Below are 26,041 nucleotides of genomic sequence, written 5' to 3'. Positions count from 1 at the left end.
AGAACAATCTCACTGATTTCACATGCAAGCAAGATTTTACCGAAGATTATCCAAAAACGACCGGAACAGCACAAATACATATGAAATTAAAATTGTACAGAGAAGCAATTAAATCCAGGACAAATAAAAACACATGTGACAGTTATTAGATGATACAATTTATGTAATATATTTAAAATTGGCTCTATGCTTCTAGGCAGCCAGAGTAAAAAGAGAAATACTACTTTTAGTGCAGTATTACCACTTTTAGTGTAAAATTTCTGAATTCTGTACATTTATATTGTAACATCAGCTTACAAAAGCTAATGTGCATATATCTTTTTGATCATCTCTACTTGGTTGAGAAGACAATGTTGCTACCATCATTAAACTAGGTGAAGAAGTCTAGGTCTCAGAGTTACATGGCTAACAGTTAAGTGAATTTTCCGAGATTACTGAATATGAAATGGATGGAACACAAATTTAACACTCTTCTACCTCATATTGCCTGGAGTTCCTCTAGGGGAAAAAGAAAATTTGTCTTGGCCTGAAATTAAAAAGTAGTTGTCACATAGAATTTTTTTTCAGTAATATAAATTGTCCTGTCTTTATAGCCAATACAAATGTGGTTTTTCACAAAACTATTACTTGTAGTAATCATTTATGAAACTAAGATCATAAAATGAAAATGTAACTAGATGAAGCTACAGATAATGCAAAGTTGAATAGTGAATGTGGAAACCTGTAAAGTACTATACAAAGAGAGATTTTTTTTCCTTCAGTTGAAAAAGTACTAAGAACTTCTGTCTTATATTTCCTACAGTTTGTTGATGGTATCTATTCAGATCTAAAGTACAACAAGTTTTCCTTATAGATATGTATTTGCAGTTGTCTAAGTAGAATTCTTCAATGGAAACCAGGTTGTAAAAACTAGTTTGAAAACTGTGCCCTACATTCCAGAATAGTTTCATTATCTGGGCAAAACAACTAAATATTAAAATCTAAATTCTGCCTGGTTTTCTGTTGTAGCTTAAGGTGATGCTGTTGTTTTTGTTGTTGTTATGTGCCAACAAGTAGCTTGCAACTCATAGCGAAACTACAAGATCCTATGCCAACCTCATTGTCTCAGACACATCTACTTCCACTACCCCAATCACTGAAACGATGCATCTCATCAAGGGTCTTCCTCTTCTGCGCTGTCCCTCCACTCTCACAAACATAATGTCCCTCTCCAAGGACTGGTCCCTCCTTGCAACATGCCCAAAGTATGTCAGATAAAACTTCAGAATCCTTGCCTCCAAAAAGCAGCCCAGCTTCACCCTCTTCAGAACAAACCTGTTTGTTCTCCTAGCAGTCCATGGTACAGCTCAAAGGCATCAATTCTCTTTTTATCATCCCTAGTCACTGTCTAGCTCTCTGATGCATAGAACGTAATTGCAAAGACGATAGCCCAGTTCATAAGCACCTTAGTCTCCAGTCTGATGTCGTTGCTCGTCAGTACTCTGGAGAGGTCCCTCACAGCTGACTTTCCCAGTGCAATTTGTCTCTTGATTTCCTGGCTGCTGGTACCAAGAATGTTGACAGTGGAGCCAAGCAAACTAAAACTGTTAACTATCTCAATCTTTTCACCATCCATACTGATGCTGCCATTTGGCCCCGTGGTGAGAATCTTTATTTTCTTTATGTTGAGCTTCAAGCCTTTACGAAGTTAGAATTTTATGGCAATTAAATATTTATTCTGTCTTCTTTAAGTTCATTTTTCTCAACATTTCTTTTCTATGTATGAAAGAAGAAATGACCTAATTTGGTTTTTTATCCCCCCCCAAAGTTGATGAATCGATACTCTTTAGGGTTTACCCTTTTTAAAGTTAAGGAAGGAGAAAGGAGGGTTAATGTATTTTAGTATTGTTTATAATATTTCAAAAACATAAATTTAAACAATTAAGTCCCTGCAATGAATTTCTTTCTATTTTGCTTTATAATAGGAATATCGCATTAGCACAGTTTTGATTGCCACACATTTATCACTATGATTTGCTCAACAGTATCATCACTTCTCTCCTTAGAGAGATCTTTATTTTCAGTACTCTCAGCTCTCTTTTATCCTCATTTTTCCATATTCCCAGAAAATTCTCCATTGCACTTCCCAAAGACCTACTCTTAGACCGTTTATACCCTATCTTGGTGCCTTTGCTCCCTCCCTCCAGCCCCAGACTGCATATGACATTTCTGATCATTCACAACACAGTGTCTTGTACATAATGAGTAACCAGTAAATGACTGTTGACTGCTTTCTACTCCCTTAACTATTGCACCTTCTTCCCCAATCTGTATCTTGAGGGCAAGGACTACACTGCCCTTTTCGCTGTTATTGATATTTGTCATTGAGCCAACTACAACTCATAGTGAGCCTAACAACAGATCTGAACCTTGCCTGATCCTGGGCCATCTTCATGATTTCAACATGCTTGAATACACTGTTAATCCCTCCACTCACTGTGTTAATCCACTTTATTGGGAGTCTTCCTCGTTTTAGCTGATACGCCCATGTTTCCCAGCATGATATCTTATTTTAAAGTCTGGCCCCTTCTGACAACATGCTCAAAGAATGAGACAGTTTCATCATCCTTCCCTCTAAGGAGCACCCTGGTTGTACACCCTGCCAAGATAGATTTATCCATCTTTTTGGCAGTCCATGATATATTTAATCCTTTTATCCAACACCACAGTTCAAAGGTATCATATTCTTTGGTCATCCTTATTCACTGACCAATTCTCAGATTCTTAGGAAGAAACTTTTTTAAAAATCACAACTTGGATCAGGTATACCTTAGTCTTTAAACTGACATCCTTGCTCTTTAGCACTAATCAGAAGTATTTTCTTAAGAAATAATACTTCTCCCTACAGCTCAAAAATATTTATTGAATTAGTAGATAAACAGATGAAGTGTGATATATTCTTACCCACTGTAGTCTCCATTTAAAAATTCTGAGATAGCAGCAGGAAGCTCTGTTTTAATAATTAGAAGGTAAGATGACATGGCTGTAAAGAAGAATAAAAAGACTGTATTATAATTCTACGATTTTACCCTATAAAGAGTAATCTAGAACACAGGTATCCATGAAGGATAAGACCACAGACAACTCATGCTCTACAGAGAAGAAAAATTGGTAAATTCATGAATAGTTTTGTTTCCATTGCAAGTCCAAAGCAAACTATTAAGGAAAAACAAATGGTCTTGTTTTTAAGCCATTCATAAAAGAAATAACAACACTCTGATGATGTTATTACTTATGTCCAAAGAGGTTAGTTTATCAATAATTGACATAGATGTTTAATGAGAATAGTTAAGAACTTGGATTATTTTTTCTTTAATAGACAGATTTCTCCTACAAGTAAGTCTTAAACTGCTTGTTTTCTTCTTCTTCCTTTTTGCTATCCCGAGACATTATGAATACTATTGTAAGATAAAAACAGACTCTATACAGAATTGTGTTTAGATTTTTCTGTAACTGATTAGATTCAGCAGAAGCAATTAAGCATATTAAACAGTTAAAACTTGCAGGTTTTATTTAATTGTAAAACAGGAATTATCTGTACTATGCAATCATAACTGGAAACTTGCATTATATTCCACATGATCCAAGAAGAAACTGGCTTTTATAGCATTTTAATAATGATCCTATTTCCGAAATAGCTATGAAAAAAGCAAATTCTTTAAACCTTCTGGCATATATTAGGAAATGTTTGAGAATGGCTACAGAATGCAGAACCAACCCATTTTTATATAAATACTTGAGTTTAAACTTAAATGTGTAAGTCTATAAAAACTCAGATGATTTGGAGTCAGAACCTCATTTGAACAGAGCAAGAGTCACTTGTAGCCCCCAGAGATTAAGTGCTGAAATATAAAAGCCAAATGAAAATCTTCATGAAGAATAAACAGTGTTCTCTGTGTGTACATTAATTTTATTACTTATTTATATTTCAGGAAACATTATACTTTCTCCTTGGACCTACAAAATTAAGAATGCCAAGTCTGAATGGCAACATTCTGGAGAAAAATGGATTAAAAACCTCAAAGAGTTTAAGAAGAAGACTATGTATTTTTCAACCAGTATGTTTGAAAGTAGCCAAATTTCCCGACGATTAGGATAGTTCTGTTGTGACTGCTTAGAACTGGTGGGAAAGGATGCTAACCACAGTCCTCACCTATTCCCTAAAACAGATGCTTTCATGTTAAAGAAAAGATAAAGCTTGTACTGAAGAGAAACAAGTAATAGTTTTCTGACTTTAGGCAGCTAAGATATTTCCAAAGTTTCAAATGCTTTCAGATATTTAATTTCATGTTTATAAAAACATAATTTCACAAATATTCAAGCTCCATCTTATTTTGTGATTTATTTCAACAATGTTTTATATACTGGTTATATGGATAATATAAAGCATGTCACTGACACAGTACTGAGAGTTAGGGACATTTTAGTCAAATAACATGCACTTACGGGAAAGTAAAACATAAGATAGTTACATTTATAAGCACTTCTCTGTAGTGAAAAAAAATGTACTTTTCCAGTTTATATGTAAATTTCTTCCTCCCCAGTAGAAGTACAGCTATTGACTAAAATCCATTGAGAAATTTCTGTCAAATCTCTTATAGTTAAGAGGCAGCACAATTGAGGTCTCATATGTGAAGAGAGGTTTTTCCATTGTTTATATTCTTATATGCAATATGTCATCAATTTGGCACAGAAAAGAATGAATGTTCAGCTTCATCTCCTCCATTCTGGGACATGAAATTTTTTGCTTGTAATACTTTATCTCTTCCAAAGACACATATGGTGTGATGATAAGAATCATGAATTAAGCTTTCTGAAACTGCCCTAGAGCTACTTAAATACATCTTGCAAGGAAAAAAACAACACCCAAAAACTAGACTAAAGTACCTTGAAAATAAAGAAAGCAGACTTCCTACACAATGAAATTTATTATCTGTCCATCAGTCTTTTTTGCTTGGATTAATCCAACACCACAAGCATTTCTAAAGTTTCAGACATTTATCTCTTTCAGTAATTTTCTATTATTTCTTTTGGATCTTTAGTTGTAAAAAGCTTCAATGAATATGAGATCATATTTCGTTCTAATATACAATCTGTCATTCTTCCCAGAATTTCTATTAGCCTCCAGCTAATCATTTGATCACTTTTATCCTCTGTTGTAGTCTTAACTCTTTAGTTTTCAAATGAGAGTCCTGTTTCACTAGATTCCAATCTGGAGAATCATGTATACTACAAGAAATACGCATTCACCAAACATATGTTTCTCTCTCTTGCACAAAAGAAAAACCTTCAGCACACAAGATAGTAATATAATAAAACATGCAAAACATTGCTTTCTTCTTAGTGAATGCTATCTTAAGAGTTAAAAACGCAAGGCTCACTTTACAGGGGAAATAAGATCAGGTCAAAGAAAGAAACTACCTATTTTCTGTCCAAATTATTTTTCTTAATCATATTTGAACTTTTGCTCAAGAGTTTCTACCTTAGCTTATTTATTATATAAACAGAAAGGAAACAAAGATCACAAATTAAACATATCCTCATTAGATTTACATAAAAATGAAAGTTTTAATGTTTTTAAGTATGAAAACTCATATTGCCACTGTTTTCAACCAAAATATTCACTAAATCAAATAACAAACCACCATACCATTTGTCTCATGTCTTCAATCAATGGCAGAAGGAAGTATTTAAAACTAATTTTAGAGACAGGTCAGAAGCATGAATTTGTAAATGATTTTTGCTGACACTGAAACATAGCATAGATTCCTAATACAAGATATACTATGTGGTACTTTAAATAGCTGTAACAGGATCACCTGTAAGAGCTATGGTAATAGTTAAAAGGCTGGCCTCCACATCACCAGTCACTATTGCTACTAGAAGACATACCTTGATGACAAGTACTCAACCATTACAAATCATTTCATTTCACATTACAGAAATGGGCATTCTTTTCTCCACTTTAAACATAACTAAGAGAACTCTTTACTAGAAACTATTCTGGAAAAGAAACAACAAAAAAAATCCATTAACTAAATCAAATACAAATTTCCAAGTATTTTTTTAAAAACCACGTGAGAAATCATTGTCCCAACTGTTGTATATGAAATGACTAGAACAGAATAACATTTGCTTAGATAATAGCAAGCAGTAAGGTACTAATCTGGTTATTCTTAATCATAAGGAGAAATAATACGTGAGTTGGTAGCATGAAAGTTGAGGGAAGAGATGTTAAAAAAAGAAATGGTAAAGCGTTCTGTGGAAGCTATTATTTTGGGGCTTTAGATGCTTATTACATATTTGGCAGTCTTCTAAGTGATTTAAAGTATTTCCTTATAACATTTTTAGTTGTAGGTATTGTTTATTTTAGAGATGAAGAAATGGAGGCAGAATGAGGCAACTTTCCCAAGACAACCCAGCTAGTGATGGTGGAAACTGCCAGCCTGGCTTGAGAAACTTGCTCCATTAACTATTAGGCTGTGGGAAAACACAAGGGCAGAGTGAAGAGGAAAGAAATCAAGCATAAGAAAAACAAGAATAGAAAGCTTAACTACTCCTGGAGTCGGGTTTTGGGTTTTGGTGGGTTGTGCTTTGCTTTTTTTCCATCAACCTTAAACAATAAGCTGTTTCTAAATGCTGAATTTAACAGCTGGGTTACAAGAGACTAAAGAATTTTTATAACACAGACCCTAAGTCAAAAGCTTAAAAAAACATTTCTCATTTTCACCTCTCCTTGAGATTATTTTTCTCTGGATTTCCTTTCAGTTTAGGAGATGGTTTGGTGAAGTGATTAGCCCAAGATTGAGAGGAGCTAAGGATTTTGATGTTAGAGCTGTACTGCTTTGAGTCCTAGGATTCTACTACACCTATAGCTAGAACTACAGTTCTTAAGAGAACACTTTCCATTCATATGGTGGAGCTATTCATACTATGTGGAAATCTAAGAAACAAAAGCTAGTCTCTCTTCCCACAAGCCACATATTCTTATGAACTCTTTTTCTTCAGCATTTTGAAAATGTCCTCCAATTTGTCTTTAAATAAGCAGAGAACTCTAAAAATTAAAAAAAAAATTAATCAGAAGTTGGGACTAAGAAATCATTAACTTTACAAAGATAATTATCCTTTCTGTTAAACACTGAAAATACCTGTATGAAAAGAGGATTATGTACAGCTATTTAAAAAACAGAATTAAGTTTTCAGTACACTTAGAGGAAGTTCAGCAACTTCTTAAAGGATTAGTCAGCAGCCAGCCCTAAACAAACAGATGTAATATGGGAGGAAACAGAAGTCTGCCTTTCTGTTTAAGAGAGGTTGAATTTTATTTAAAGATTTTTAGTCATGGATAGCAATGGGTTTATACTATTCAAAGTGTATTATTAGTCTGCCAGTCCTACTAAATATCTAATGCCCATAATTCTATCCAACTCTCAAAATAACATACAGATAATCTCTTTAAAACAACAAAAAAACAACCCACTACCTTCTCAAAAAAACTCTAAAAAATTATTTCCTTATGGTGTTCACAAATGAAAATGAAAATGAGGGAAAATGCTGCTGTAGTCTACTAAAATATATCACTTTATTTTTTTAAATCATGTATCAGAATTTGAAAATTGAGTAAAAAAATCTGCCCTAAATCCAAACTCACTGATATTGACTTGATTTTAATTCAAAGCAATCCGACGGGACAAAATGGAAATGCCTTGTAGGATTTCTGGGAGCATTGCTGTGGCGCTGTGTACCGTGGAGTCACAAGGGACCCATAGTTTACTTTCTAGTGGGTTTTCAAAGGCAGTTAATTGTACCAGAGGAATTGCCCATCCTTTTTTCTCTGAGCAGCTGGTGGATTACTACTGCTCCATTTTTTGGCTGGAGAGTAGCTGATGTGTTTGACCTTTACAACTAATAGCTCAACCAACTCTGAACCCCCTGTACCACTTGGACCCATAAAAAGTTTAAGCGACTATATGAATTGAAAATTCACTATTACTTAGAAATATCTTATTTTTAAAACCCCTAAAAAGATGTTACTAGTAAATTGTGCCAAAAGCACTATAGGAAATTTCCCTCCAACCCCCCTATCCCAAAGCAGTGCTTGTGGAAGGCACAGAAAACCTGCAGGGTGGCTGCAGATGTGTGACCAGCAGGTGGCGTTGCAATAGCACACCTAATCTCAGTATCCCAGGAAGACAACACAACACGCCATAAATCGCAAAGATTTAGCACTTCACTATCCTACGCAAACAAGATTTTTTTTAAAAAAAAGAAAAAGTAACTCAAATGGTTTTTCACATGTTTTATTGATATTGTGAATTAGAGAAATAGTGAGAATCTGAGATCTTTACAGTGCTGAAAATGAAATGCCTTTCTACTTCAGAGACTTATAAACTGTCAACGTAAATAAATACAACATGTTTGGAAAAGTGGAAGTCAGCTTAAGACTACCCTCAACAAGATGGGTGGACACGGTTACTGTAGCAATGGTCTCAAATACAGCAGAGATGATGAGGATGGTACTAGACAGGGCAAGATTTAGATCCACTGTTCAATAGTTAACACGAATTACAGTCAACTTGAGGGCACGTTACAACCACCACCTAAATACAGGTAAGAGTTAGTAGGTTTCTCTTTTAAAATTCCCAAACTGAGTTATTACTCAACACTGTTAGAGTAAGGTAGGATTCGGCCAGACTAAGAGTCTGGCCCATTCTAGCAATTTCAGTGTAATTAAGATGATTTGCGTCTGGGGTTCTCCTTCCACAATATATTGTTATCGGTTGCCATTGAGTTGGCTCTGATTCATGGCAATCTTACGTATAAAGAACACAATGTTGCCTGGGCCTGTGCCGTCTGCATGATCATAGGTACGTATTGAGTCCACTCTGTGACTGTTGTGTTAGTCCATCTTACTGGCGGCTTCCTTTACTTCTGCTGACTTTCTCGCTCTAGTGGCCTAGTGATAAGGACTTGTGCTGCCAACCCAAAGGGGTATGGTTCAAGCCCATAAGCTGCACCAGGGGAGATAGATGGGCAAGCATTTTCCCCCAATGATTTACAGCCTCTTAAAACTCACTGAAAGGTCAGCTAAGAGTGGTTCCAACTCTACAGCATATAACAACTTCTTTATCAAACATTTACAGACTACTTAACCTCTCCTAGAAATTGATCTTTTGTGATGACTTGACCAAAGCAAGCAAGTAAATGCATTGGTATCTTTGAGCTTCCTAATACATTGTTGTGAGGTCCTAATATGAAGCAGTGGTTAAATCTTTAATCTCTTTTAAAGAAATGAAGTTTTAAGGAGCCAAGTAGAGTATTTTATTTTCAGTGGGCCCTCCTATGTTAAGAGTTTTACATACTCCTAGAAACTACTCATCTTCGCATATTTTGGACTGGACAAGATTTGAGACATCAAGTATCAACTGATGTCACTTTTACCATGTACTTGTAAACACTAATAAGACAGACCTTACATGGCCAAAGATGATGATGTGGGGTATACCTTCATATTTCGAAGATACTCTAGTCTATTGAATGGTCTATGGCAGGAGTTCAAATGAGTGAGAAATATACTTCTTAATTTTTAAGGAAAAGAATAATAAAATGAAACACCAGAGAATTCTCTGTGGAAACCATTTATTTTCTGACTTTCAAGGACAGAATTCTTTTGCATTGAACAGATATTAAACATTAAAACTTCCAGATGCCTCCTTTCCAACCTTTGTCACAACATAAAGATTTTCAGTAAATTTCACTTATGCCTCAGATAAAAGGGCAGTTAAAAAGGCCCTGTAACTCTGACTTACTTCACGTCCTTAATTCACTAATGTGGGGAGGCGATCATATATATTATATGGGGCTACATGTTGAAAGGAAAGATATAACAATTAGAACTCTAAATTTAGTGAACCAAAGAGAGATTTTTGCCAATCCATTTGTTAGACTGCAGTAACGTTCTGTGACTTAAAAAAATTTCTCTGTGAAGTTCTGACAGTTCCTCTTTCCTGTAAGAACTTTTTGCTCATTTAATACATCCTGTGGTCTTCCCTTCCTCATCAGTCAGCTCTCCTTTTCCTCCTAAAGAAGCATCAGCCCAGTTACTGTTCTTCTTCTCTCCTCCTTCCTCTTCTCCTACAATAAATACCATTTACTGAATGTCTACTATGTGCTTAGAGCCTATGTGAATAAGCAAATTACTTAGATACATGAATATAAAGCTATAAGAATATATTGGGTCTTTTTATTAAAAGATTCAAGAATAAATACTGATTAAGAATAGTTTGCAATAATTTTGCTTTTTAAAAAAATTGGATTTCAGCTTTTTTAGTATTTTTAGATAATGTTGAATCTTCTAGTTTCCTTTGCTGTTTTTATCCTAGTTTATTTAAAATTCAAATACATTGTTTTTCTCACCAGATCCTTCCCATTTCCCTCACCTCCCACTCATCAAATTGTACTACCCTATGATTAATCCCTCCCACCCTGGCCCTGTACATCCTCACCCATCTGCTTCCATCCTCCCCTCTCTCCTTGGATCCAGTATAAAATTATTGCCTAACTTGAGAGGGACTGAAGATCATTATGCTGATGAACTAACTCAGTCCCACAAGGAAAAATACTATATATATATATATATATATATATATATATATAAAACCTTTATTGTAGTTTCCTTTGCTTTTTAAAGGCCTCTCTCTTCCATAAATCTATCAGGGGTATTGCAACTTGAAAAAATTTAGAAGCTGTTAAATATTATACATAATTTTTAAAAGGTGGTGGTGTTAGGTGCTATGAGGTTGACTAAAACTCATACTATTGTTGTTGTTGAGTACCATCAAGTTGGAACTGACCCATATCTGACCCTCCAGTGGGTTTTCAGAGGCACTTAATTGCATAAGAGGAGACTGCCCATCCTTCTGTGGAGCAGCTGTTGGACTTGAATTGCATACCTTCAAGATATATAGATATCTAGATAGCTATATCTACCTCTGTCTCTCTATATAGCTATAGATATAGCACTATCTACCTCTCTTTATTTATATATACTGTTACTGTTGTTGTTGATTGCCGTCAAATCAGGCATAACTCATAGCAACCCTATGAACAAAAGACCTGAAGCCTTTCTATAATTATCGTTGTTTCTCAAAGTTTATAGAGTTTCAAGAGGCATGTTGTTTAGGAAGTAGATGTCACTCCTGCTTCGATTTATTTATAATATATAAATAATATATACTATATCAATATCAATAAGACTAAGGTTCTCACCATTGGACCAATTGGCAGCATCAAGATGGATGGTGAAGAGATTGAAGTTCACAACTTTAGTTTGCTTGGCTCCACAGTCAACATTCTTGGAAACAGCAGCCAGGAAATTAAGACATATTGAGATGGGAAAGTCTGCTGTTAGGGACCTCTCCAAGGTACTGAAGAGCAATGGTGTCACTCTGGAGACTAAGGTGCATCTGATACAGGCCATGGTCTTTGCGAACACTAGTTATGCATCAGAGTTGGACAATGACTAGGGAGGATAGAAGATGAATTGATGCCTTTGAGCTGTGGTGCTGGAGAGAAGTATTGTATGTACTGCTAAGAAAACAAACAGTTTCATCCTGGAAAGGGTTAAAGCAGGCTGTTCCTTGGAGGCAAGGATTCTGAGGCTTCGTCTGACATACTTTGAACATGTTTCAAGGAGGGAGCAGTTCTGGGAGAGGGACATTATGCTTGGGAAGGTGGAAGGACGGTGCAGGAGGGGAAGATCCTCTATAAGGTGGATTGATTCAGTGACTGGGGTGTTTGGGGTGGGTGTGTCAGAGATAGTGCGATAGGCACAGTACAGAGCAGGGTGTAGGGCTGTTGTACATAGGGTTGTTATGAGCCGCAAGTGACTTGGCAGCATATAACATCAGCAACAACATATCAATATATATTTATATAAATTATTATATAAATATATAATATAGACATACTCTAGAATATATATATATATATACATCTCAATATTGAGAGAGGGGGAGGTAAGGGAGGTAGAGAAATTTAAAGAGATATTTAAAGAGAGAAAGAGACAGAAATAAAAAATGTGAGACCAATGGAGACATCACAAGACTGCGAGAGACATCACCAAAGATTGAGATCACAATGGAGAGAGATTGAGAGAGACAGACAGAGATAGAGATCTAGAGAGCTATGGATATCTAGAGAGAGGGATAAAGGTAGAGAAAGACAGACATAGATGGACACAAAAAGACATAGAGATCTAGAGAGATTGAGAGACAAAGACCTGATGAACAACAGATCTGAACTTTGCCCTATCATGTGTCATCCTCATGCCTTCTGTCATGTCCAAGCCTACTGAGGGTGTTCTAGTGGCTTAATGGTAAGGAACTGTTCTGCCAATCCAAAGGCATATGGTTCAAATCCACTGGTTGCTTTGCAGAATAAAGACAGGCAATTTCCTCCTGTGCCACTGACTGCCTCTGGAAATCCACTGGAGTGGCAGCTATGGGTCGGTTCTGACTTGACAGTACACAACAACAAGCCTATTGTAGGAGTCACGATGTCAGCCCATCTTGGTGAGGAACTTCCTTTCTTTTGCTGACCTCTTGATGCTGCTCTCCATGGACAAGTTTCTCCTGAAAATATGCCCAAAGTAAGTAAGGCAAATTTTCACCATCCTTGCCTCTAAGGAGCACTCTTTTTTTAAAAAGGAAATAAAATTTTTATTTTATACTGATTTAATTACAAAGTTTATACACATTGTTCTTCACACTGGATCTTTACCAATTCCTTTACCCACCCCTCCCATCAGATGTCACCCCCTGCACATCTTTAACCCTCTGCTCCTCCCCTCCCCTCTTTGGATCCTCATACACATTTTACTAGTTATCTTTCTATTTCTACAACAATGGTTTTATACAGTATTTATCCTTATGGGGCTGAGTTAGTTCACTTAGCATAATGCTTTCTAGTCCCTCCCAAATTAAGTCACGATTTTCAAAATCATTTTAAGGATTACTCTTATTACACTTCCTTCAAGCCATGTTTGTTTGTTCTTTTGACAGTTTATGAGCTGATCAATTCTCCTTACAATACCACAATTCAAAAGCCTCAATTCTTTTGCCATCCTTAGTCACTGTCCAACTTGCAGATGCAAAGGAAGTAACTGAAAAGATCATGGCTTGGATCAGGCATACTTTAGTCTTTAAAGTGACATCTTTGTTCTAGAACTTTGGAGAGGTCCTTAATAGTATTTTCCCAATGCAATGCCTCTTTTTATTTCTTGACTGCTGCTACCATCGTGTTGATGTGGATCCAAGTAAAATGAAATAATTCACAACTTCAATCATTTATCTATCATGATATGGCCTACTTTTTCAGTACTGAAGGGTTTTCTGTTTTTTAAATGTTGAGATATAACCTATATTGTTGGTTGTAGATTTTGAACTTCTGCAGCAAGTGCTTCAAGTTCTCTTCACTTTTGGAATGCAAGGTTATATCACCTTCATTATGCAGGCTCTTGATGAGTCTTCCTCCAATCCAGATACCACATATTTCCTCATATAGTTCAGTTTCTTGAATGAATTGCTCAGAATACAGAATTAATAGGTCTGTAGAAAGGATACAAGCCAGATGCAACCTTTTTCTGATTTAAAACCATGTAATGTTCCCTTGCTCTGTTCTTGGTCTACGAGGAATATACAATATTGTTCCTGATGTCAGATGGATCTTAGCTGAAAGCAGAGAATTTTTAAAAAAGAGTATTGGCACTGAAGAAGTCAAAAGATGTGTTGAATTGGGAAAATCAGCTCTCAAGGACCTCTCCAGAGTACTTTAAAAGTAAGAAAGTCAGTATAAGACTAAAGTGCACTGTTCAAACCACAGTATTTTTAGTTGCTTCCTAGGCATCTGTAAGTTAGACAATGAATAAAGATGGCAGAAGAATCAATGCCTTTGAACTGTGGCACTGGAGAAGAGTAATGAATGCATCATAAACTGCCAAAAAAACAAATGTGTCTTGGAGGAAGTGTAACCAGGGGGCTCCTTAAAGGCAAAGATGGTGAATCTTTGTCTCACATGCTTTGGGCATATTGTCAGGAGGGGTCAATCCTTGAAAAGAGACATCATTCTGGGAAAGGTAGAGATTGAGAGGTAGAGAGGAAGATCCTTGACAAAATGGACAGACATAGTAACTATGACAACAGGCAGAGCCTATCTGGCTCAGGAGGATGGCACGGGATAGGGCAAGGTTCAGATCTGTTGCTCATAGGGTAGCTATGAGTGGTAGTCAGCTGGAAGTACTACTACTCATTGCCGTCAAGGTGGAACTGACTCAGCTGACCTTTCAGCAATTTCCCAGAAGCTATAGATTGCATGGAAGAAGACTGACCATCTTTCTTTTGGTTTATCTGAACCACTATCCTTTTGGTTAGCAGCTCAATTATGTACTATGCAACCAAGACACTACATATAATATATAACACATATATACCTATGTATATAAAATAAGGACTATGTTGATATTTTGTCAGTTGTGGTAACACATCTACTGGTGGGAGGTTCTAGAAGATATTTTCTGAAGTATTCTATTCCTGGGACAGGAGATGCCATTTCTGATCAGAAAATTAGTGAGAGTTTCCTATGATGGGGTTTTTTTTGTTGGGTTTCTTTTTTTTTTTATGCACTGTAATATTGTATGTATGCAAACTAAAGAATCGTCAGACTCAGGTGTAGATCATCCTAACTTAAACATGTCTTACACTGAGGACAATATGCAATTCTAAACTGTAAATTATTCTAAAGACTTGCAAGTGCCTATCATTTATATTAACATATAAAATTGTTTCTTTGAAGTAAAATTTTGGGTTTAAGTCAAGCCTGTTAAACTGTCTCACTCATCCAACAAATATTATTTATTAATTTCCTCTACCCAGAAACTAAGTTAGGAAACAAATGAAGACTCAGTTTTGTGCCCTTGAAATTCTACAAATTCTCAACATTTAAACAACTTCCAACTTTTCAAATATTTACAATACTTGAAAAAATAAAAAAAGACTTTAGAATTAGATATGCAGGACAACGTTAGAATCAGATGGCACAGGACAGGATAATAATTTTTTTTCTGTTGTACAAAGAGTCATTATAAGTTGGAAACAACCCAATGGTGTTCAACATTTCTTTGAACACTGGTAAAATGCTCTATTTTCTACCTTGAAGGATTGTTATGATGGCTAAATAAGGGTATTTAAAACCTTTATAGAATGTTTACTTATGGTAAAAATATCAAGATTTGAAGCACCTACAGATTAAGCTCAAAGACTACAAATTTCAATATGGACAACAAATAAAACAAAAATTTCATAACTCGATCAATAAACATCATCATGATAAATGCGGAAGATAAAAGTTGTCACAGACTTTATTTCACTTAGATCTACAATTGATATCCATGAAGGCAGCAGCCAAGAAATCAAATGATGTATTGCAATAGGCAAATCTCATGCCATGGACCTCTTTAAAGTGCTAAAGAGCAAGGAAGTCCCTTCAAAGACAAGGTATACCTGACTCAAGCCATAGTATTTTTAATCATCTCATATGCATATGAAAGTTGGACAATGAATAAGGGAGACCAAAAAGGAACTGATACCTTTGAATTGTGGTGTTGCGGAGGAATTCTGAATAATGGATGGGTCACCAAAAGAATCTAATCTGTCTTGGGAAAAGTGCAGTCAGGATGTTCCTTAACAGCAAGGATGATGAGACTTCATCTCACATACTTTGGGTACAGTATAAGGAGTGGTCAGTCTCTGGAGTAATGAATACTTATTAGGGTCAGCAAAGAAGAGAAATATCTTCTCTAAACAGAATAGACTGTAAATGCAACAACTGATGTAAGCAGAGCAGAAACTGTGAGTACGGCGCAAGATCTGGCAGGGTTTTGTTCTGTTGCATACAGAGTTGCTATGATCTGGAGCTGATTAGATGCATCTAATTACAACAAGTAGAATGTATGACCAGAATAGGATCTTCCTATTATGTTTCCATTCTAGGCTGCCATTGCAAAAAAACTCAGACCATTTACACTAATATTGAGAATCCTATCTTTCAGAAAATGCTCTCTGAACACATTTTACACACATGCATTGAGAAATACAAAAATTCAACGTGATGCTAAACACTCATCACTTATTAACTATACTGTCATTAGATATTTCACATTTACAATGATAGCCAAAAAATCTACAATATGACCATTTTGCACATTAATTAAGTACATCTGGCAGTAATAAATGCTTACATGTGGAGCAGAAGCAATACACTGCAATGGTGAAGGTTATGTGACACCTTGGTGGGGCCATGATCATCAGACATTTGGAAATTATCACAATGATGTAATCTGGTAGTTACATAATAATACAGTCACCCTCTATTCATATAATCCTCATTTTCACATAATGACCTGATCTTTGGAATCTAACCATAATAAATAAAGAGAGGGTGCACTTCTTACGGTCTTGTAAATATAAAAAAAATATTTAAAAGAACTAAATCCACTTCGAAGAAGTAATATTTCAAAAGTCCTAATCAGGAAAAGAATTGACGGCTCTGAGCTGTGGTGTTGGACAAGAGCACTTAACATCCCATGGACGGTCAAGAGAACAAACAGATAAGTCTTGAGAGGGTGTAGCTGGAGTGCTCTCTGGAGGCAAGAATGATGAGGCTTTGCCTCACATACTTGGGGTGTGTTGCTAGGAGGGGCTATTCCTTGGAGAAGGACATGATGCTTGGAAGGGTAGAGGGTCAGTGAAGGAGAGGAAGACCCTCAACTGGGTGGACTGATGCGGTGACTGCCACAATGGGCTCGTGTGTCAGGAAGTGTGAGGATGGCACAGGAACAGCATTCAGATCTTTTGTTCATAGGGTCGCTATAAGTCATACTTGACTTGAAGGCTTCTAACAACCACCACCACCACCACCACAGCATATTAAAGACTCTCGCAAATATGTCTTCTGGTTTTTTCTCAAGAAGGGGAGCTCTCATGGTGCAGTCTATGCCTCCATGGCAGTTTGAATCCACCAGTAGCTCCTTGAGAGAAAGATGGGAAATCATCTCCCATGAGATTCATAGCCTCTGAAAACTCATGCCAAGGGCAGATATAAGTTGGTTTGATTAGATGGAAATGAGGAGTGTTTTGTTTATTTTTCTTTCAAGCATATATGGTTTATTAGTAGTAAGTCTTTGGTAATTCTATAGATGTAATTTGTAATCAAGACATTTTTTCTTCTTTGTAAGCAAAACAGTATAAAATAAAAACTCTATATTTAAAAAATTCTTTCGTAGGAGTTCCTACATAGACACTCAGAAAGTGATTTAGGGGTAGTCCTGGCAATTGAGGTTTACTCCTTTTCCTAGTAATAAAGAATGACATTGACAGTGGCCTTAAGGGCAATTTGTTAGATACCTTAGAAAGATCATTTTTTTTTTCCCAGACAGGAAATGGCACTTTAATAATTGTGGCCACGGTGACAGGACCAGTTGAGGCCACAGCTGAAGCAGCCAGGAGACCCCACTGGGCTGGGCCAGTCAAGTGCCTCCTTGTCCTGCCCAGCCAGGGCTGTGCGGTGCCTCTCTGCTCCATGGAGCCTAAGCCTGCCAGGGGCCAGCATGCTGGCAAGACTGGAGGTGGGAGACCTCCTGAGGCTGCAGGAACGACGGAGCGGAGAGCAGGGCCCCCTCCACCTGTGCCATTTCCTTACTGGAAAGAGAAAGATCATTTTTTGAACCAAATAAAATTCTTCCATTTAACTCTCCTGTACTAATGATACCTTAATACCCTAAAAGAATTACTATGCTTCCCAAAGTGCTAAGTAAGGGTTTTAAGTTTAGATTAAGAGGCAACCCTAAGCTCCCTGCTTTCCATTCCACTCTCAGCAATTTTACAGAGGAACTGAAGTCACTCCAACTAAAGTAGTATTTGCACTGCAGGCAGAGGGAGCAAAAAGAGAGGCGAATGTGTTAGAATCACTTAAGACAGTTTTTCTAAACTATAGCCCACAACTTTCATAATCAAAGTTTTTGAAGTGTGTTGAAGACCTAGTGATAAGACTGAAGCACTACCAGAAAGCAAGGGTTTCTCTGGAAATTCATTTAGAAGTTATCACCACAATGGTCATTAAAATAGATTTTTTTTTAAAAAAAGTAATAACGCTTCTGAAGCTACTATGCTCGCAGTAATTCAAGTTCCATCTTAGTCTTGTATTAAGACAAGAAATTAAGAGGCAAACTCCAGACAAGAAGATCATCTATCTATGCATAAGCAGTGCATCTGCCATTGCTTACCTCCAATATTTTGAATTATTATGGTGCCTGCCACCACCACCTGCAAAAGAACAAATGTACTCAGAAAATGAAAGAGAAAGTAATACAAAAGGATCATTATTTTGTTAAAGTCCAAAATCTATTACTAAAAAATAAATGCAGAAGTCAGGAATGAGGAGAAATGAGAAAAAATAGATTTGCCGGCCATAATACATAAAATTAATAATCATCACATAAAAAAGCCTTTCTTAATAGTTCCAGTGTTGCTATAAAGAACATTTCTGAAAGTTGTCTTGGCAGTCATTTTTAAGCATGTAAGGGTGTTAAAAGCTAGAAATGGATAGATTATCACAGGAAAAAATGAAATTAAATCTATCTGGTCTCATTTTTCCTTTCTTGCTGGTTTTACCACAATTCTTTTATAAGTGTATTGAGACACTTTGGAGTGTGCTACACTAAAGCTGTTTTACTTAAAAGGAAATGATGCGGTCTTCAGAGTGTATCAGTTTGGCACACACCAAGCCTTTGAGCATCCTTCTGTTAGGGATTAATAAAACCTAGAAGCGAAAACTCTAGAATCTCAAAACTCATGGATTCAGAAAATTTAGGGAAAACATTTCACACCAAATAAAGTTCAGCTAAATATAACAAAAGAGCAAGCAGCAAGGACTGTAATAGGGAGCTCTGGTGGCACAGTTCTTAGGGAGCTGTGTTGCTAATCCCAATGCTATGAATCTCTGGAAGTTCAAACCCACTAGCTGTGGGAGGAAGACGTGCAATCTCCTCCTAGCCAATTTACAGCCTTGGAAAGCAAATGGAAGGCTTCCTATTAGTTGGTTTCAACTCAATGGCAATGAGAGAAGAACTGAAATGTACTGGAGGCCTCCTCTGCATTCAAAACAGGGCAGCTGCTATTCAACTCTCAACAGCTGCTAGCATATGAGGATATGGAACCAGTACAGCTAGATCTTATGATTTTTTCCAAGAAAGTAAAACTTTGGATTCTTTTGAAGTTTACTGGCCAGTTAAGAATAAGCAGAGATTTGAGCCAATCAAAATATGCCTGATGACTAAGCTCACTCAGTTTGCAGACCTGCTAGCTCATGATCTTTGACTGAGAATCCTAGGAAACTCAAGCTAGTCCTCTGTCTATTCTTGTAATCAGAGGTACTCAAGGGAACATGCTGCTTCTACTTAGGCCTTTCAATCATTCAAATCTTTGTTGATCTGCATCTGCCAGTGTATGTGTGAGGGACCAGCTCTCAAGGACCAGTCAGGCCTACGAAGACAGGCTCATCTCATCTACCAGGCTCATCTCTCCCATGAATTCTAGCAGCAGAAAACTTGCTTATTTTGGAAACAATTTAAGTTATCTGGACCTAGAGGCCTTAGGGACTGAAAATCTGACAAGGATTCTCTGAAGATACAGGGATTGACATTAACATATTCCAGAAAGAACTCTGCATATAAACCCTCTTAAAGATTGAGAAATTAGGGAACATTTATACATAGCACGCAGGAGCAATGATTCTGTAAATTACTAACTTGGGAAGGACTGGAGAACATTATGCTAAGTGAACTAACTCAGTCCCACAAGGACAAATATTGTATACAATCATTATTGTAGAATGTGTATGAGCATCCAAGGGGGGCTGGAAACAGAGGGATGAAGATGTGGGGGGGTATTCATCAAGGTGTTGTACAATTTGATGGGTGGGGAGGTAAGGGAAATTGGAAGAATCTGGTGTGAAAAACAATGTATTCGAATTCTATAAATAAACTAGCATAATATTTAAAAACAAACAAACAGTCATAGCATGTCATGGATATCTGTGAAAAGAGTGTTTTGAACTTTTGTACCCAGGCATTTGGGTTACAATCTGATTTACAGATAATTCTTGCTTTTTAATGTACACAAATTTGCCCTCACTTTCAAATGACAGGTTAATCCATGCTCTCAACATATTCATTACAATCACCCTCATTTGCTACACATGCAGCTTTTAAATCACTGAAAAGGTTTTCAGTCCTTTCTTGTACTATAATAATGCTAAACAAGAACTTTATGTACCTGTTACAACTTACCTACAAGTTGGACTTAAAAGATACTCAAGAAGAAATGCCATTCATAGCCCAGAAATGCCTGCACGCTTTCTCACAGGAAATAGATATCTATTACAAGTAATAAATGAAATTTGTGGTATTCCCCCTACTGTTAATATGTGCCGTCGAGTGGACTTTTCACTCATAGTGACCCTATCTATGTATAACAGCTCTGAACCCTGCTCTATCCTGAGTCAATTTCATCATCACTGACAAACCTACTCCATTACCCCAGTCACTGAGTCAATCTATCTCATCCAGGATCTTCTTTTCTTTGCAAAATCAGGTTGGTGAAGTTAAAGGCACATAATGTCATGCTGTATTGCTAACCTAAATGCTGCATGTCTTTAGCAGCTCAAATCTATTAGTTGCTCTATGGGAGAACAATGGGTTGTCTTTTTCCATTTCATTTTACAGCCTGGGAAACCCAATGAAGGCTCACGATGGGTCAGAATTCAAGTGACAGAGAGTGAGTTTTGTGTTTGAGGAGATAATTTCCTTTCCAGTACTTGAATTTAGGCATTTAAGATTTAGAAAGTCAAGGTATTTTTTTTGATTGATCTATAAACCTTTGTCTTCAGTGCCTGTTGTTGTTGTTATGTGCCGTTGAGTTGCTTGCGACTCATAGCGACCCTATGTACAACAGCCCTAAACTCCGCTCTGTCCTGTGCCAATCACACTGTCTCTGACACTCCCATCCCAATTATCCCAGTCACTGAATCAATCCACCTCATAGAGGGCCTTCCCCTCCTGCGCTGTCCCTCAACCCTCCCAAGCATGATGTCCTTCTCCAAGGACCGGTCTCTCCTCACAACATGTCCAAAGTATATTAGACGGAGCCTCAGAATCCTTGCCTCCAAGGAGCTACCCGGTTTAACCCTTTCCAGGACAAATCTGTTTGTTTTCCTAGCAGTCCATGGTATTCTTAATACTCTTCTCCAGCACCATAGCTCAAAGGCATCAATTCTCCTTCTATCCTCCTTGGTCATTGTCCAACTCTCTGATGCATAACAAGTGACTGCAAAGACCATGGCCTGTATCAGATGCACCTTAGTCTCCAGAGAGACATCATTGCTCTCCAGTACTGTGGAGAGGTCCCTAACAGCAGACTTTCCCATGGCAATGCGCCTTTTAATTTCCTGGCTGCTGGTGCCAAGACTGTTGACTGTGGAGACAAGCAAACTAAAGCTGTGTACAATCTCAATCTCTTCACCATGCATTCTGATGCCGCCAATTGGTCCAGTGGTGAGAATCTTTGTCTTCTTGACATTGAGCCTCAATCCATATTGGAGGCTGCAGTCCTTGACCCTCTGCAGCAGGTGCTTCAGGTCCTCTTCAGTTTCAGCAAGCAGGGTTGTGTCATCCGCATAACGCAGATTGTTGATAAATCGTCCACCAATTTTGACCCCACATTTCTCCTCATAGAGCCCAGCCTCCCGGATAATCTGTTCTGCATATAGGTTGAAAAGGTATGGAGATACAATGCATCCCTGGCATACGCCCTTACCAATTTTGAACCATGCAGTGTTCCCTTGCTCTGTTCTGACGACTGCCTCCTGGTCCAAGTATAGGTTTCGCATTAGAACGATCAAGTGTTCTGGGATTCCCATTCTTCTCAGAGTCAGCCATAGTTTTTAGGATCCACACAGTCAAATGCCTTTGCATAGTCAATGAAACACAGATAGATATTCCTCTGGTATTCCCTGCTTTCAGCCAAGATCCATCTAACATCAGCTACAATATCCCTAGTACTACGACCCCTTCTAAACCCAGCCTGTACCTAGTACATGGAATTTGCTCAATAAAGATTTGATGAGTAAAAAAATAAATAAATATACTTATAAAAGAAATCTTCCTTAGACCTTTCCAAACACTTAAAAAAAACCACTTGATTCTCGAACAATGCTATCAATATCATCTATCTTGGGGGAGGGGGAGAAGGGGGAGAAGAGGAAAGGTTTCAGCCCAGTTGTGGAAGTTAGGAGGAACCATAAAACAAGCAGGCAAGCAAACAGAGTGCAAAAAAGTAAGCAACTTCTCATGCAGAGTTTCCTCTTACTATCAAACCTGTCTTCTAAAACTGCGTATGTCAAAATGACACCACAACTACTCTGGAGTTAAAGAAAATTGGGACCTTCGACAATCCATACTATTCTCTTCCCACCTTTGTAGTTAGTTATACAAGGAATGTAGATGAAATACTGATGTGCAACAACAGAATGACAATCACTTTAATTGGAATATTTTCTTACCTAAATATTTTTCTTCTTCTTTGAACGATTACTTAGTTCATGAAACATTCTGATACTCAAGAAACCAAAAATTGTTACCAGCAAAAACTAACAAAAGCCATTTACTGTCAGGTAACACACATATCAATTTCTTCAGGTTTCTAGTTATTAGAGTCAAGTCATGAGTTTACATGGTATTCCTTTTTGTATTTTAAATAATAATTTTAATATAAATGCAGTTATTTTAAATTATTAACTAGTTCTTTTTCCTCTCATAGTAAATTCTTAGGTATTGCCTTAGCCATCTACTAGTAATATTTTAGATTAAAAAAATACACACAGATTTTCAAAGATAATTAAGTCTTCTTTAGAACTAAAATAAATATGAACTTTAGAAGTATGATTGCTCTTTAAAAAAAATACAGTACTAATAGTAATGCTTAACTCTTGATTACCTGACTAAGTTTTTACTTAGCTTTAGTGGCCTAGTGGGTAGGGAATTGCACTGGCAAGCAGTTCAAATCCACCAGTTACTTGTGGGGAGAAAGAGGGGCAATCTCCTCTCGTGCAGTTTACAGCATCTGAAAATGTCTGATGGGTCAGATACAAGTCAGTACCAAGTCGATGGCAGTGAGTCTGCAGCTTCTTTTCCTTAGTGAGCCTGGATGGTCTGCTTGATAAGGAGTTGTGCTACCAACGCAAAGGCCAAGCCTCTCAAGCAGTTAAAATCTGTTGTTAATGTGAAGTAGTTCTGATAGTGCAGTGCATTATGTGTTACACTGCTAACAAAAAGGTCAGTGGTTCTAATCTACCTGCTGTTCAGCAGGACTCCACAGACTAAGATTTACAACATCAGAAACCAATGGGGAGTTGCTATAAGGCAGTAGGTGGGCTTTAGTTAGTTTTATATGCTCACTGCAAATGACTGCTCAACAAATACTGCTATTATTTCTCTTACTCTGAACAGGAAAAGCAATAGTTAAGAGTCTGGAATCCTAGAATTTGTACTGGCTTTAAGTACAATTTAAACAGGCTTCTTGATTTTTCTGGGCCTTAATTTTCTCCCTTATGATTTAGATAGCTAGTAGCGGCATTGCTGAGCTTTTAAATGATCTACTAATCACACATTTCATAAATACACATGGTATAATTTGAAAACCTGGGCTTCTGCTTTTCTATTCATGATGGGTTTTTGTTTAGAGAACACAAAGTTAACAGGAAAAATTCAAAATAGGTCACTGTCATTGCCAATTTATGTCACTGCTCTCCTTGAATATAGCAAAATATACTAAAATATCAAAATGTTGACTTGAATTTATTAATATAATTTTAGGATAAGCATATACCTACAGAGATTTCTTCTCTCTACTGTCAGCATTCTATCATTTTTCATTTGTTGTTCTTTTATGCCAATCTCTCTCTCTCTCTCTTTTGTACCTTTTAACTTGAAACAGAAGGGAGGGAAATGCCTGCTTTAGCTTTGGACACAACGAGAGGGTGGGGGGAAATACCTTTCCAGGTAATCTAAATGCAAAGAGTCCAAGATATTCATAAGATGTCACAGCTGTTAAGAGAAATTATAATTTAATTTTTACACACAGTTTTTGAGAACTTGCTCTAAAAGGGAAAATTATTTCACTACAACAAACTAAGGGAGCCCTAGTGACCAAGGGGGAAGGAGGTCAACTGCAACACAAAGGCAAGTAGTTCAAACCCACCAGCCACTCTGTGGGAGAAAGTAGGGCAATCTCCCCACCTGTGGTTTATGGTCTCTAAAAATTCAGTGGATGGTCAGCTATGACTCAGTTCTGACTCAATAACACATAACAACAACTGCAAACGACATCATTCTGGTCAGTCAGGACTACATGCAGCAAAAGAAAATTCTTTCCAACTTTCTCCAATAAAGGCAATAACAAGATTTTATATAAATGTCTGATAATTTCCTGCATCAAGCCTTTCATTTCACTGCAAATTATAACTCAGAAGACTTAGGATTTTCAGAAGGCTTTGTAGAATATAAAAGTTTATTTTTATGCAGTAGTAATGGTTTTCATTCTTTTAAATTACTAAGGGATTCTATTTATTATGGGTATCTTAATGTATTCTACATGCTGAAACAATTTTGCCCCTTAAATTGTATGTTGTTGTTGTGTACCATTGACTCAGAACTGACTTATTGCTGACCCTCTAGCAGGTTTTCAGAGGCAGTTAACTGCAAGGGAGGAGATTGCCCATTCTTATCCCATGAAGCAGCCAGTGGAATCGAACCACATGCCTTTGGTATTGCAGTGCAGTTTCTTACCACTCGGCCACCAATGTTCCCTATTTACACATTTAATATAAACTGTATATACTAATACAATTATTTTATCTTTTAATAGCAACAAGTTTCTGATAATGTCATCAGTGTTAACTCACAATGTAAAATCAGTCACCAACAAACAATCATCTATCTACTCATCTGACATCTATTTAAAAATTAATTTCTTGGTGCAACCACTGTGGAAGGCAGTATGGCGCTTTCTCAAAAAGTTGCAAATTGAGATACCATTTGACCCAGCAATTCCACTACTGGGAATATACCCTAAAGAGACCATAACTGAGATCCAAGCAGATTTATGCACACCCATGTTTACTGCAGCTTTGTTCACAATAGCAAGGAGTTGGAAACAACCTAAGTGGCCATCAACAAAAAATGGATAGAGAAGCTCTGGTATATTCACACAATACGATACTATGCTGCATTGAAAACCAAGGAACTCATGCAATATTATTCAAATGGGTGACCCTGGAGGACATTATGCTGAGTGAAATATCTCAGTCACAAAAAGACAAATACTGCATGGTGCCACTGTTGTAAAGCAGGACTGACCCTGGGGTTGGGGAGTGACTGAGAAAGATGGGTTCAATAATGTATACTGCATTGAAACAGATGAGGGGGGAAACTGTTTAAAAGGGATATGTGATTAGGTATTTTTGTCATGACAGGAGTCTAGAGCGAAGGCTACATGGTGAAGTGGACCTGGGGGAGGGTTTGTAAATCAATGAAAGAATTTTTCTTCTACTTTTCCAAGAGGGTAGTGTATTAGGAGGGAGGGTTGGGAGGGAAGAAATGTGCAACAATGAATGAATGGAAATCCAAAGTCTCTGTAAATTTTTACTGAAATTAATAATAAATTTAAATTAAAAAAACAATTAAAAAATGAATTTCTGAAGGCTATGGTGATGAAGAAAGATGTTCAAGCTGCTTTGAAAGAAACAGCAAAAAATAAGGCCCCAGGAGTAGACGGTATACCAATTGACATATTTCTGCTAAGAGATGCTGTCCTGGACGTGCTCACCAAGTTGT

The 26,041-nt window shown here is 37.0% G+C and overlaps 1 protein-coding gene across 1 annotated transcript in view; it reads right to left on the bottom strand.

Moving 5' to 3' along the window:
• Nucleotides 1-26,041, bottom strand: part of SLC38A6 (solute carrier family 38, member 6) — an 83,443-nt gene that overhangs the window by 26,894 nt on the left and 30,508 nt on the right. The window contains exons 4-6 of the mRNA XM_006891783.1: nt 24,201-24,253; nt 18,377-18,416; nt 2,944-3,022 (exon numbers count right to left, since the gene is read on the bottom strand). Coding sequence (XP_006891845.1) covers nt 2,944-3,022; nt 18,377-18,416; nt 24,201-24,253 — 172 coding nt within the window. The remainder of the gene's footprint in view (nt 1-2,943; nt 3,023-18,376; nt 18,417-24,200; nt 24,254-26,041) is intronic.

The sequence above is a fragment of the Elephantulus edwardii genome, unplaced genomic scaffold (assembly GCF_000299155.1).
Source record: "Elephantulus edwardii isolate Elephantulus edwardi_28Jun2011 unplaced genomic scaffold, EleEdw1.0 scaffold00104, whole genome shotgun sequence".
Taxonomy (NCBI): domain Eukaryota; kingdom Metazoa; phylum Chordata; class Mammalia; order Macroscelidea; family Macroscelididae; genus Elephantulus; species Elephantulus edwardii.
The sequence above is the reverse complement of the archived record's forward strand: the minus strand, read 5'-3'. Positions and strand labels throughout refer to the sequence as shown.